Below are 15,984 nucleotides of genomic sequence, written 5' to 3'. Positions count from 1 at the left end.
GACCAAACTATATGTCAAAGTATCGCAATTAAAACAGCTATAGATCTAGACTTACATAAAAAGACACACCCTGTATATTCAAAGCAGCGGATTAGGCATTTGATTGGTAATAAAGTCCGTAGTTCTGTGCCGACCGTTACACAAATTGAAATGTGATTGTTTCTGCGGATCCGTGTGAACACAGGAATTCTAACTGTATGCACTAAACACAGCTGAACTTTGGAGTAGTATACTGGAGACATGAAGAGTTCGTTGTAATAGAAACCACGTGCAACAACATCTAAAACTTCCTTGCTTACGAACGAATGATCCGCATTCTTAGAAGTACTTTATAATTTTTTATATATACCTTATATACTTCTCAGAAATTCCTGTTTATATTGAAAATGAGATGTCCTTGCAGACATGTATACCGTGCCACCCAACGGTATCTTCTGTAAAGAAAATTATGAACTATTCCACTCTTCCGTTCGAGATCATCGTAAACCTAAGTCGCACAAAAACCTTAATCGCGATTCAAATATCTTATAAGAAAAAAATTTCTAGCGAAAATATATTGCACTCTAGCAAATAAGATGTTCTCTTCAGCTGTTTTTCAATTTTTATATCTAGAATCCAATGTCAAATTTGTTACTAACAAGATCTTAAGAAACTGACTGTTCCATAATAAAACCTTTGAAGGCAAATAAAAAATACAATCCATATAACGGTTATCCATATCAACAAATTATATTGAAATAAAGCACTGAGAGAAAATTCTTAAAAATTACATATGTATATTCCACGAAGTGACTGCTCCCACTATCGCATTCGTTTGTGGTTTCAAGTAAAATGATAATGTATTATTATTTTCTGGCAGCACAGTTAATGGAATTCACAACCGTTTGGCGTCAAAACGTTTGACGAAACCAAATGCTGACATAATATTTATTCTTGCTAATCAGAATTTGAATGCGTATTTGAAAGAAAATTAGAGTCGAGTAAGTAAGTAAGAGAGAGATGGTAAAAGAAGTACGAAGAAGGCAGTAACGGTCGTCACTAGTGGATGTTTGTCGATGAAGCAAAACCTTTGATATTTTCACATATTTTTCACGCAAATATTTTTGCTAATGTAATCAAATAATAAATTAATCAAATTTTGTGAAATATTCTAAATAGGTTTTTCGTGAAATTTTTTGAACAAAAATAAATAAAAATAAAAAATTTTATACACTATCATCATATTAATATGAAATTTAAAGAAAAACAATTTTTTGTAATTAATATCTTTTATTAATTAATATAAATTTTGGTTGTTAATATTTTTTTCCACCATCTGCTCATTTTTAACGTGCGCAATATTAGTCATTTTTAATCATATCAAATCAAATAAATATGTTTATATATTTTCTCTTCAGAGAATTAGATTTCAATGCATATGTTTAAATACCAATTGATTCTCATTTAAAACTAATTTTTTTATTTTTAAATTTTCATTTGTGTTTACTGCGTCCCAGAATTCACGAAAGTAAAATTTTTCGCTATCCAACTCCATGTCATAGTTGATGAAGCGGTTTTCATCAGCACCATCCTCAATATCTTTATCCCATAATGGTGTCGTCATACAACACCCTCCTATTGGTCTCGGCATAACAAATGTAACATTTTCTCCTACAAGAGATTTAAGTGTTCAATGGCGTTCAGCAACCATTTCCTTCGTCGCAGAATTGTTTCGCAAATACGTAACGGCATCCAGCGTGCGTGAAGCTGCAGCTACCCGTTGTTTTAGCTTTTCGGCACCCTTTAACTCATCCTGCTTGAAACAATTATAGATGAGGCAATGTAGACTAACGTAAAGGGCGACAAAGCATAATACAATCAAAAGCACATTCGAGATCCACCCTTTAGTACCCAACGGTGCAATGAACTCAAACCAAATTAACGGAAAAACAATGAACCAACAGCAGACGAAGAGCAAGAATAGCGACCAATCCAAGCAATTTAGTCTTTCTTTTCTTCTAAAGAATGTCATTTTCCGTTGAAATGTTTAGTATTACTATAATTTTTATATAATCATTTTATTTTGGCGATACTGTACTTATGTTTCTGCCAAGAACTACATCCGTTTACCCACAACTAAGTCTCGACACTGAAACCATTTCCAAATTCGAAATATGTTCTTAAGCTTGGTCCTCAGGCTGAATTAAAACTTTTCTTACAAGTTTTGAATTTATAATTCAGTTTGCAGAAATTTATAATTCTGGAAACCGCAAATATTTCAGCGCATATTTCTTATCGCATTTAAAAAAAATAATTGCATAGGTTTGAATGCTGGCATATGTTATAAATATTAAACAATAATGAAACTCATAAAATATACATAGATGTATGCAGAAAAAGTAAGGTAGCGGTGGAGAAGCAACACAGTACCTAAATCTTTCCAAGACCACTCAGCTCCTGCAAAGACTGCTTGAAACCAGAGCTATTAGAGATACATCTCAAGTTTTGAGCAACAACTGTGCAGGGTGTACCCGAAAATACCCTGAAATATACCAAAAAGCCCATACTCTAAGGAAAGAGAGAAGTGAGTATTATTATGATAGGCACTTAGTTCAGTTCTCATCTTCAGAAAACCAGTTAATTGGAGCCAGCAGAACGTGCAAGCAGAAAAAATAGCTGTTTGAGCAAATTCTTAGCTTTCTAAATATCACTAACTCAAGGGTGCACAAAAACAAAATACCCTGTAATAGGGCTCATAAACTCATATTTTAAAGAAGGAACGAACTGAGATAGCGATAGATACATATCCTTTGAGGGCTCGCCTTCAGTACGGTGAAATTAACAGAACGCAGATCGTGTGGTGAGAATGCTGTAATATAATGTTCCAACATTTGCGAAGAGACATTCTTCAGCTGGTTAATACGAAAGCCATTGGACAGCTAGGGTGTTGAGTGGTGCTTAGATGAGGCAAAATTTAGCCCAATGTTGGCTTAACTGCGAAGGCTTATGGCAGAGAATTCTTTCAACTTCGTTGCAATAACAATTTTTAGATGTAAAACTGTCATGAATATTGAAATACTTAGACTTCTTCCAGAACTACTCTCATTGCGCGCGTTGCATTTCTATTCATCAAATAGTGGATCATACATGAATTAAGCAAACCGGTCACTCAGTTTTCGAAATATCGATCTAACAATTTGCACACACACTTTTCTCTCCAGTGAGTTGCTCATGTGACGGAACCGACGGTATTTGTTCTCTATAAGCTATGTTACAATCTTCAAACAAATTGTTCAGATCAGACCACTAAAGCATATAGCTGTCATACAAAGTGACCGATCAAATCATGTAATCATGGGGTTTACATGGGTTTACGAGTTTCACAAAATCGAGCTTATTAAATTCTACAACACCTGTAGCACATTGTCCTGAATTTTCAAGTTCATCCGAATAATAGTCTCGTAGATACAGCCTTGAGAACTTATGCGCCCGAGTCTAGCTAGGCTAAGCGCGCCGTCTTTAAATGTCGCGAGATTTTAAGTTTTTTGTGAAAATGTTTGCCAAGAATTTTCAGTTTTTTCCTTTTTCCAAGTTCTAAGTTAGTGTTTTAACTAAAACACGTATTTTTCACTTTAGCTAATCCTGACTCTTTTTTCAGAGGAGTCACCGGAAATGGAGTCGAAATTGCCGTGTTTAAAATATTTCATTCCAAAAATTTCAGATTTTCTTTACTAATAGTGTATGTTTGTAACAATAAAAAGTTCCAATAAAATATTTAATTTTTTATATAAGAAAAAAATGGTTGAAAAAGGCCTTTTTTTCCGAGGAAACCCATGTAACCCCTTATATGGAATACTTTTTCATTTGACAAGGGTCATCATGAATTTTGGTATAGATTATTTTGCAAAATAACGTTACAAATTCTGAAAAAATTGTTCAAATGGAACCAACATAGCATATAGCTGTCATAGAAGCTGACTGATCAAACTCAAGTCCTTATATAAAAAACTTTTTCTGTTTGCTGAAAATGACACTTCAAATAAATAATGTTTTTTTTTTTTTGTTTATTGTAATTCAGTTTATTTCAATTAAAGTATAGCTAATTTAAATATAATAATATCTAATAAGGAATTATATTGTATTTTGTTCGTTTTTTATTTAAAAATTTTTGCGCATTTAGTTTTCCATAAAAAATTAAGTGGAAACTAAGGCACTGATTACAACTACTGATAACTTTTGTTTGTTCTTTATCAATATATATATCAATATATATACATATATATACAATTTTTTATACATATATTGATATTTTGGAATTGTTTTTATCTTTTTTCTTTTTTAATTTGTACATAATTGTTAATTTTTTAAATTTTAAATTTAATCGTATACTAGCTTTAACTTTTTTATTTTTCATTTTTTTTTTTTTAATTATTTTTTTGTATTAATGACATACTTCAAGCTTAGAAACACATCGTGTACTATGAGAGAATTTAAAAATTTATTTGTCATTAATATTTTTTCAAATGAAATTTAGTATACTTCTTTGAAAACACGGCGAATTGCATTTTTACATTAAATGTAACCTTGTCACTTAGTCACATGCATGACCACACTCTCGCTTATCCTCAGTATTAATAAACTGCTCGCCATTAAAGTACAGTTCTTGTTTGCTTACGAACCTCGTTTTTTCTTCCGCCCTATCATCAACATATAACATTATCGTAACTGCACTATCGCGATTTGAATCGCCTTTCGTATACAGCATAGCATCTTTATATTGCTCAGCTTCTGGCACTTTCGGTATCAGCACACGTTTACTAGTCGGACGTTCTTTTCTCGAAATATTGGCGGTTTTCAGACACTCTGGTCTCTCTAGGTCGTCTTCCAACGGTGGGAAAGCCTCCTTTACTTTCGTCATGTTATGCTCTTGGACGCGCTTTTGCTCGCAACGCTTGAGACAACAGTAAACGATGCAATATATGAGGACGAAAATCGCGAAGAAGAGCAGCGCATAAAGTAGGGTTGCGGTAGTGCTCGTCTGGAATGCCGGCGGTTGTATGACAAACCAAACTATTGGAAAGAAGATCAGCCAATAGATTACGAAGATGATCACTAAGGTCCATTGTATGCAGCTGAGGTTTTTTCTTTTTCCAACGCGCGCCATTTTTTAACTTGAGTTATTTGCTTGTAAAATGTGTATTTATCACTTTGTCCTTGCTGTCTATATGTATTTGTGTTTTGAAATTCACTAATTAAATATTCTTTAAATTTTTTTTTTTTTTTGTAATATTTTATTAAAAAAAAGTTTTATTTTTTCTAATATTTTTTTTTCAATATTTATTTTTTTGTACATATAAATTAGTAATTAATTTTTATTTTATTTTTTAATATTTTATTTAAATTTATTAATTAATTTTGTTCCATGTTGCTTTTGTTTCTACTTTTTTTTATTTTTTTATAGTGGTTTTAAGTATACCTTATTTTCTTATATATTTCATCAATTTTTTTTATAATATTTTTTAATATTTTTTTTGGAATATTTTTCTTCTCCACTGTTTCACAATTTTTAAAATTTTTCTATTTTTTGTTTGTTTGCGATTTGTTTCAAAACACAAATGCGTTTGCCTGCAGCTTTTAATTGTTACTGGAACCTTTGATTTAGTATTTTTAATATTTCACATTCTCACACTACCTATCTACACATACATGGATACAAAAACCCATACATAGTTACATACATATAGTATGTCAGTTCTCTGCTTATTTCTGCCGATTTACTCCGGTTCGAGCTCTTGTTTGCCTTGCGGGCAGGGTTAGAGCTTTCAGTGGGTTTTTTCACAGATAAAAATGTGCACACATACTCACACATGAATATATAAATAAATTTATTTTATATTGCAACCGATCACACTAAAATTATTCTGCACAGCAAAACCTTGACTTCTCAGCATTTGTTGATAAGGTTCTTGCTGCATAAAGGTTGCTGCTCGGCATTTAATTTCGGGTTTCGGTTACAAAATATCTAAAACTTGATTTTGCTTCTAATTCGGCAAATAATTTTATCAGTAAATGTACTACATATTATATTAATATTCGTAATACGTAATATCTAAAATTCATACAGGGTATATCAACTCCTGTGTCGATTTAAAAATACGAAATAGAACGTTCTTTCACGCACTCCGCATACGGTCGAACAATCATGCTAGTAACTGTCAAAAAGAAATAACATTGACTGACTATCTAAATCTACAGATTTGACTACCACTGTTCTCTGTAATATAAAGCATATACTTTACATGAAGCCTCACAAAAAGAAGACAAGGGTTGGCATAAAGTGGAACAATCATACTAATTAAAATATCAACAGAGGATCCAAAGTTCTCCCGAAAAATGGAGAAAAGCACTGCGAAATCTGTTGTGTTTAGAGAATAGTTCAAATAAATTGTCCAATACCAAATATCAAATGTCAAAGTATCGCAATTAAAAAAACTATATATATAGCAGACATAAAAATGAAACACCCTGTCTATTCAAAGCAGCGGATTGGGCATTTGATTGTTAAAAAAGTACATATGTAGTTCTGTGGCAGCCGTTACACAAATTCAAATATTTGTTGTTTCTGCGGTTCCATGTGTATACAAGACTTCTATTTCTATATAGTTAGCACAGCTCAGCTTTGGAGCAGGTTACTGGAGACATGAAGAGTACGTTGTAATAGAAACCACGTGCAACAACATCAAAAACTCTTCACTTATGAGCAAAGGATGTTATGAATATATATTGGAAATGCGGGTGTTTCTCGATGAAGAGAAACTTTTGATATTTCCACATATTTTTCACGCAAATATTTTTGCTTTTCTACTTCAACTTTTCAGCTTTCATTCTCGTGGGTTCTTTATTTACGCGCTCGGCATTTTCCTTTTTCTTTCTCGCACATTGTCACGCCATTTCGCTTTTATGATTCAGTTATGCTTCTTATCAACAACAATAAATCGACTCAGGCTCTTATTTACTCAGTTTCCACTTTATAAAGCTCTTTTGTTCTTTGAGCAGAGCCATTATGAAATTGAAATTAAATGATCAAGAGCGTCAAGCACTGAAATATGTACAAGCAGATGAAAATAATATGTATGTATGTAGAGTCTTAAAACATGAAGGGTTAAAGAATATACTGTTGATCTCAGCTTTAAAGCAACGATTTTATATTTTACTTAGTATTCTCTATCTATAACAGGCAAATAAAAAATTTCAAAATTCGTAAATCTTAAAGCTTTAATTTGAAATCTTAAATCATAAATTTTAAATTTTAAATCTTAAGTCATAAATCTTAAATCTTAAATCTTAAATCTTAAATCTTAAATCTTAAATCTTAAGTCTTAAATCTTAAATCTTAAATCTTAAATTTTAAATCTTAAATCTTAAATCTTAAATCTTAAATCTTAAATCATAAATCTTAAATCTTAAATCTTAAATCTTAAATCTTAAATCTTAAATCTTAAATCTTAAATCTTAAATCTTAAATCTTAAATCTTAAATCTTAAATCTTAAATCTTAAATCTTAAATCTTAAATCTTAAATCCTAAATCTTAAATCTTAAATCTTAAATCTTAAATCTTAAATCTTAAATCTTAAATCTTAAATCTTAAATCTTAAATCTTAAATCTTAAATCTTAAATCTTAAATCTTAAATCTTAAATCTTAAATCTTAAATCTTAAATCTTAAATCTTAAATCTTAAATCTTAAATCTTAAATCTTAAATCTTAAATCTTAAATCTTAAATCTTAAATCTTAAATCTTAAATCTTAAATCTTAAATCTTAAATCTTAAAAATCTTAAATCTTAAATCTTAAATCTTAAATCTTAAATCTTAAATCTTAAATCTTAAATCTTAAATCTTAAATCTTAAATCTTAAATCTTAAATCTTAAATCTTAAATCTTAAATCTTAAATCTTAAATCTTAAATCTTAAATCTTAAATCTTAAATCTTAAATCTAAATCTTAAATCTTAAATCTTAATTCCTAAATCTTAAATATTAAAACTTAAATCTAAGTCTTTAATATCAACTTTAACTTACGATTTAGATTACCTTCGATAAATTACTAATCATAAAAGTAATGATTAATGAATCACTGAATATATGACTGCGAATTCTCAAATAAATTTCACAATAACTAATAGAAAAATAAATCGGACATACTTTCGAATATAATTACCTACAATCTTTTTCTACTTAATTAACATTTAGTTTCACCGCGTCATGAAAATCCCGAAATGCAGAGGAAACCAACTGTTAATGAAACCACTTATATATGGTATATACAGTAGCTATTGCTCGTGTGTCATGCGGTTGCGTGTTGGGATCAAATAGCCTTCGCTGATTAGTCATACTACAGCGGCATTTATATCCAAGTATTTGCAAATCAAATTAAACCACACATTGATTACTGTTTTTCGAACAGAAATAAAAATCGCAAATATTTTTGCGGCGACTTTTGCACGGCCTTACCAACACTTAACAGATGTGCGGCTGATTTCGTGCTCTCTGTTAGTGTTTTTTATTGCTGTTAAAACTGTGGTATCGAGCAGTGAATAACTGCATGAAGTGAATTTAGTTCTTCAAAATAAAAATAACCTGACCTTTCTTGATTAAAGAAACCCTAACTCTACTATATATTTAGGGCTTCCGATTTATGGAAAATAGTACTTAATCCCTGATTAATTAAATAATTGTGTATTTAAATTTATAGCAATTGCAAACTGTAATGTATTATTTAACTAAGAAGACTAGTTTCTATTGTTTCTTAATCTAAGCGCTTCTTAATGTTATTTTTAGCATACCTTTAGGCGGCCACAAGCTAGACTTACAATATTTCTGACGCTATGTTATGATTACATTTACTTTACAGCGGGATAAAATAATTATGTCTGGCTTTATTTTAGTGAGGTGTTATTCGTCTGGTATTAAATGGTAGAGAAGTTTTGCCACCTTTTTAATTTTATTTTAATTATATTATATTATATTTTTAATTAAACGAAATATTATTAAATTATGGATTTCAAATTTGAGAATTTTCAAAACACAATTTTTTGTTTCTTAACTTGCAGTCATAACTATTTTAAAAGGGTTGCCACCTGTTTTCAATATTTCTCAACAAATTTAGAAATTTAATTTATGGAATATTTTTCAAAAAGATGACCGTACGCATGATCAATAAAAAAAACACCGATAATATATCTAGGTAACAAATAAGAGATATTTAAGGGGGTATTCTGGTCTAGAAATTTAAAAAAATCTATTTTTTTTATATCTTCAAAGTTTAACTATTCAGGAGTATGTGTACAAGCGGATTTTTCAAAATTCAAATTATTTTAAGTGATATAGGAGTGATCCAAAAAACTTTTTTTTTCAGGCAGTCTCCATTTTGTGAAAAAAATGTTTTCCCACTTTTCCGTAGTTCCGGCCATTGCGACATTATTATAGATTAATAATCTTTTTTTTTTTGGTTTCAGATAACTAGGAGGGTTGAAATCATGGGTATGGTCACGTGGAAATTTTTAGGGGTCTCCCCACTTCGTCAGCTCATAATTTTTGAAATTTTTTACTTTTTTTAGTTTTTAAATTTTTTCTGTACTCTTCTAAAATTAACAAATAACTAGTAAAAAAATGGATACTAAAAATATTAATTGCCTTTATTTTACGACACTTTAAAAATTACCCGAAATTCATGCTTCTAGACCAGAATACCCCCTTAGAGGATTGCTACGGTTTTCAAACTAAACAGTTGTTATAAGTAAAATATTAAATTCGCTCAGTTTTAGCATGTGCTCGAACTTAATATGTTTAACATAGCAATTTTTTTCTTCGAATTTTTTCACAGTGTTGCCACCTGTTCTATAATTAGTTGCATTTGTTCCAATAATCATTAGAATTAGAGAATTTTTTAGTAAGACTAAATGAAATGACGCTGCGGTATGGGTATAAAACTTAAATTATTTTAGCAGGGTTGCCACCCTTATCAATTTTTTTTTTTTCAATTATATAACAGAACTAAACACGCATTGAACTAAACGTTTTAAACTAAACATACCTCAAAAATGTTTGCCGCAAATATTTTTCACGGCTTAAAAAGGTATTGCCACCTGTTTATTACAAGTATAATATATGTATATATTCAAGCGATTTTCAGATTTTTATCAGATGTTTACTATTTAAACACATTGACCTAATAGTAAAATTTTTCTGTAGAAGTGTTGCCACCCTTTTCAATTATTTTTTTAAATTATATAACTGAATTAAACACGCATTGAACTAAACTCATTAAACAAAACATACCTCAAAAGTTTTTGCTGCAAATATTTTTCACGGCTTAAAAAGGTATTGCCACCTGTTTATTATAACATTTATTTTCAAGCGATTTTCAGACTTTTATCAGAAGAGCTATTTACTGTTTAAAACATTTACATTATGATTTCCGTTGCATAAACCACAAAAATATTCAAGGAAATAGCAAACTTAAATGAATGTCGTGAGTAACTGTAAAACTTTTTTCAATTTATGATACATCAACAACTAATGTGCTTAAGCTCATGTAATTCTTCGTATTAACCACAATTTAAACGCAATTAATTCCATTAATAATGTCCATTCTAATAAGACTCGCAGTTCTGAGTAATAGAACACACATTAACCAGCACTCCGAACCGCCAAAAAGGGCACGAGTATAGCTTGCCCTACGCGCAATTTCTATGTAATATACATACATATTTACTTAAATGCGTCTATATAAATGTTTCATAAAATTGCCATTTAATTAACATTTTTTTAATGGCAACACATTTGTCATTGATTTATTGTTTTGCTCTATTTACACACAAACACTTACACAGCAGCATGTGTGTGTAAGGCTGATTTTGAGGTGGGTGTATTCTTTGCTTGTTTGCCTGCTGCCCTTTTCAGGCTTTGTCAACTACACTTCCACACTCAAAACACACACAAACAACTGCTAGTGAAATATTTACACCCTTATAGCTGTATAGCTTAAGTACCGTATCTTGGCAGCCTAAATCACAATTTGCCAGAGAAACTCTCTTTCCACCACCAATAATATATATTTGTTGTGTGCTTTTCTTTGGTTTCTTTTCGCTTTGTTATTAAAATTTATTAGCGCAATTAAAGTGATTAATTTGAAAACACCATCAATAGGGTCTACCTGCAAAGAAAGGGGTGCGTGCCTTGTTACGTCAGCGGCTGTAACAATTTTTGTGGAATATTTATTGCTAGATGTTCTAAGGTGTCAAATAAATTGTCTGAGTCACGCTAAATGTTTCGGCATATTTAGTTACTTTTTTTAGCAAAGATATTAAGTAATTTAGGTATAGAATATATTAGAAACACTGCCATATAAGGTAGTATTATTGATTTATTACTCTCTGTTGAGTTTTTTATTGGCTTTTAAGCAAATATTGAATTCTCAACACATGTTGAAAATGTAGTATCCCAAAACCAACGCAAAGCAATATTTAAATATGAAAATGCTTGAAAACAATTTTCTTCATAGCTTTTTGTGCTTAATTCCAACAACTTTTAATCTAAAATCTTTTAACTTAATACAAGAAATTATTAAATTTAATAATTTTTATTTTGTTTGATAAATTTGAAAATTTAATCATCACTTTTGGTTCTACTACTAGCGTCTTCGAAAGTGCTTTGATATATATCATATAGAGTATAAAGGGAGAAATTTTTTGTTTCGAATCTCTCTTGTTGATTGGTTTCTGAACTTGTAGAAAGATAGAAAATGAAGCAACAAAATTGTGAAAGAATTTCCTCACAATTTTAAACAGTTTCAGAACAGGTTACTAAAAATATTTCTGGAATCAATCCAATCAATTCAAACCGACCGAAAATCTAACTAGAAATTTTCTGAAGTGTTTTTGGAAACAGTTTAGAAACAACAACAGGCTTTTAGCTTTCGCAAATAAAGGATGATCTATTTCGAGGTTTCCTACTTTTTTAAAGAAAAAACAAAGATACTTCAAATTGAATAAGAATGTTTATTATCATTTGAAAGCACATACTTTGGCATTTAATTTTGGAAGATCACATCTTTCAAATGTTGGCCGCGGTTACATCTCAGATGGTCCATTCGTTGAGTCCAATTTTCAATGATTCGGGTGAGCATTTCGACTGGTAACTGGCGAAGCACACGCGTAATGTTTGCTCCAAGGCCTGAATCGAAGCGGGATTGTCCGCATGGACATTAGATTTTAAATATACGCAAAGGAAGATCTAACGGTAGGATATCACATGAACCAATGTGTGGTGGCCAATCGACCAGCCCAAAACGTGAAATTATCTGCTCACCGAAGTGTTCTCCAAATAAATCCATTGATTGATGCGACGTGTAGGAAGTGGTGCCGTCTTGTTGAAACCAAAGGTCACCGAGACCACGAGCCTCAATTTTAGGCATCATTAAAATCATATAGTCATATAGTCGATTCATTTCGCGGCATTGACGGTTACGTCCTCACCGGCATCATTCTTGAAGAAATATGGATCAATGATTCCACAAATAACATCAAACCGTTGTTTGTTCTCGATAAAGTGACAGATCTTGAATATCTTCAGATTGTCCTTCGTACCAAATGCGACAGTTTTGCTTCTTTATATGCGCATTGAGCCAGAAATTGATCTCATGGCTGAACAAAATTTGGCTCGAAAACGTCGGATCTTCTTGGAACTTTTCAAGAGTCCATAGAGCGATTCGCTTTCGCTTGGGAAGGTCGAGCGGCTACAGTTCTTGCACAAGCTGTATTTTATATGCTTTCAACTTAAGATCTCGATGGATTGCTTTTTACTAGACGTAGGAGTCTCTCATCAGTTCCAAACTTGTGTGACATCAGTCTCTATCTTCTCAATAACAGAGCAAACGTTTCACAATTTCGTCTATTAAGAATGCTCGGTATTAACCGGATTTATTGTTTACTTACTTATTGAGTTAAGGTTAGAAAAAATATTGCCTTATACATATGTGCTTCAGGAATTCCCAAAAAAAAAGGAAACAAAAGTAATAAAAATTCAAATAATGCTTTTTTATGTTTAATTTATTATTACGCAAATATTTATTTGTTTACAATTGTCAATTAACAAAAACAACAACGCTTCTATAACATCGAATTCGACTAAGCTTAAATTAGTTAATTTATTTCGTAACTTTTACTAACACAGTTTAAATGAACCAGTCCGACTCAAATTCGATCGGTTTGTATATGTTTGTATATGCATTTGTGTGTGTGAGTGTGTGTCATTGAACAGTTTTGCTTAAAAATAGAATTACTCGATCTTACAACAAAAAAGAGTTAAGTATACAGTTAAATTCCTCATCACCGGACACTCACAGTCGCAGTGTCCGGCTATGGGAGCTGTTCACATATGGCAGCATGACAAAAACGTGGGTTTCAAATGTATTCCCAGCGTCAGAAGATACAAAAATCGTTTGTAATTCGTAGTTCGTTTATACCAAAGTGGCGCGTTCAAAAAAAGAGATATTTATCATGAGTCGACACTTATAATATTTAGACTTTAATGATACAAGGTAATGGTTTCAATTTCTTTTTCGAAGTAGAATTTTGGTGGAAAAAAAATTTTAAAATTTTAAAAATTCTACCAATTTTTTAATTTTTTTCGAAATATAATATGATTTATTTTTCATAATTTTTTCAAGAGGTCTTTGTTAAATATTTTTATTTCTTTTTTTTTAAATTTTTTTTTATTAAATTTTGGTGAAAAATTTTATACATAACTTTCAAATTTTTTCCAAAAAAGTAAAAATAATATTAATAATTTTTTCAAAATGGTATTTTGGATAAAAAATATTTTATTTTAGGATTTTTCAAAATGGTATTAATTTTTTAATCTTTTTCGAAATATGTTTTATTTTTAATATTTTTCATAATTTTTTCAAAAGTCTTTGGTTACAAATTTGAATTTTTTAATAATATTCACATTTTTTTATGATATTTTGGTAAAAAAAACTATAAATAACTTTCAAAATTTTTTCAAAAAAGAAGGCTGACTAAAATTATTTAGAAATAATATTTATAATTTTTTCAAAATGGTATTTTGGTACTAAATATTTTTTTAAAATAATTTTCAAAAGTTTTTCAAGATGGTTTTTTTGTGTCAAAAATCACTTATTTTAAAATTATGATTACAGTTTTTCTAATTTACAATATTCAAATTTAGTAAAGTAATTCACAATTTACAGTATACATACTTTTCACAATTTTTATAAAAAAGTAGTTTGATGAAATATTTTTAAAAATAATACTCATAATTTTTTTCAAAATGTATTTTAGTAAGAAATATATCGGATTAGTACCATTTGTATTGATCAATATTTGCCAAATATAGAAGTCTCTTACATAATTTTGCTAGACCCTCTAAACTTTCATTTCGAGCTTCCACAAATTGTTTTCGATAAGAAAGTTATCGTTGCCGCTCTTATATAATATATATCGTCCCCTCAATATAACAATAGCGTATGTGCTCATACGCCATTATTTTTTTATTGCATATTTAGAATCTCCATCATTGATTCTATGTCTGGTCAAAATTTCGTCAAATTCTACTTCCACAAAGTGGGTCAAAATGTCATTGGAAAAAATGGTGCATAATTTCATGTTCAGAAATTTCCTTCAATAAGAAAATTACAAAAACTTTAAACTCGATTTTCTCAAAACCCAAAAAAAATTATACGCTATTGTTATATTGAGGGGACGATATGTAAGTACTTGTAACTTAACTTGCCTTCTTTGCTAACCAATATGAGTCAAATGTAAAAAGATTTCTTGCGAAAGTGTCTTATATAATTCACCACAAACGGTTGATCTACTTTTTCTCCACCTCAACACGTACATATTGAAATTAACGATTGCGGAGTATCGTTATAGATTTTTACAACCAAATCTTATCTCTCAAACTTTCCGAATCGAAACTTTTCACCAAAATACCATTACAAGTTGAACGAAAATACACAAATATATATTTTAAAACTATTCCAAAGCTATACGACCAATTTACTAAGCAATTAGCTAATATTTCTTTTCTTTTACACACGCTCCGCCATCGTTGTGGGCGCCTTGCTGCCACCGTTACCCGTACTCATGCGATAATAACGCCGCAAAATATCCGCTAACTCTGTTGTCAATCTTTCCGCGCGACTTATGCGCTTATTCTTCGCCTCCAACTCGCTACCGTAGGGTTGCTCCTGCAACGGCGCCAACGGCGTATTGACAATCACCGGCAGTGTGGTGGTGGTGGGTGATGGCAGCAAATGGTGCACCGTGGGTATTTTGGGCGCTGAACGCAGATTTTTCACTTTACTGCGCGCACCAGTTGGTCGTTGTTGTTGCTGCTGCTGCTCCTGCGTGAGTAATTGTGCGCTGGCACAGTGTGCAGGTGGCGCTGGTAGAATCCGCGGACGCGTCGGCCGTATGCGTTCGAGTGGCTCCAATTCGGCGACGGTAGCCATTGGCGAGGCTGCGGAGGGTACCTCCGACTCGGCCGCCTTTGAGACGGACTGTTTCATGTCCGTTCGGATTTCACGCTCCCAACGCTTGTACAACGTATACGCGTACATGCAGAGGAAGTAGATGAAGATAAAGGCTAAGGCGGCAATGCCGAAAAAGCCCAATTTCTTCTTCGTCCATTTGCCGCGACGCATCCACTTGATGTCCTCTAAATATTTTGAAATTAGCGGCACAATGACTAACCACCAGATTAGCACTATGGAGACTTGTATGGCGCGGCGCAGATACATTTTGTAGCGTTCATTTAGGGTGGTTGGAATTTTTTGCCAATTTTCAGTTGTTCTCTTGCAAATAATTATAGTTTTACAGTTGTGATTGTATATATTGTTTTGGTAATTATATTTTTTTTTTAGTTAAAATATTTTAAATGTTTTTGGTTAATTAAAATATTTTTTATTTTTTTTTTTT

At 31.1% G+C, this 15,984-nt stretch overlaps 2 protein-coding genes across 2 annotated transcripts in view; one reads left to right on the top strand and one right to left on the bottom strand.

Annotated features, from left to right (window-relative positions):
- The window catches only part of LOC126754207 (sodium/potassium/calcium exchanger Nckx30C), a 364,196-nt gene that overhangs the window by 145,336 nt on the left and 202,876 nt on the right, over positions 1-15,984 (top strand). The gene's annotated exons all lie outside the window — the stretch shown is intronic.
- On the bottom strand, positions 14,373-15,955 carry LOC126754205 (uncharacterized). Its single transcript, XM_050466170.1, has one exon. It carries the CDS (start codon positions 15,804-15,806, stop codon positions 15,096-15,098), a length of 711 nt encoding a protein of 236 aa, XP_050322127.1. The 5' UTR covers positions 15,807-15,955; the 3' UTR covers positions 14,373-15,095.

Source organism: Bactrocera neohumeralis, chromosome 3, assembly GCF_024586455.1.
Source record: "Bactrocera neohumeralis isolate Rockhampton chromosome 3, APGP_CSIRO_Bneo_wtdbg2-racon-allhic-juicebox.fasta_v2, whole genome shotgun sequence".
Classification (NCBI taxonomy): Eukaryota; Metazoa; Arthropoda; class Insecta; order Diptera; family Tephritidae; genus Bactrocera; species Bactrocera neohumeralis.
This window is presented reverse-complemented; position numbering and strand designations above follow the sequence as displayed.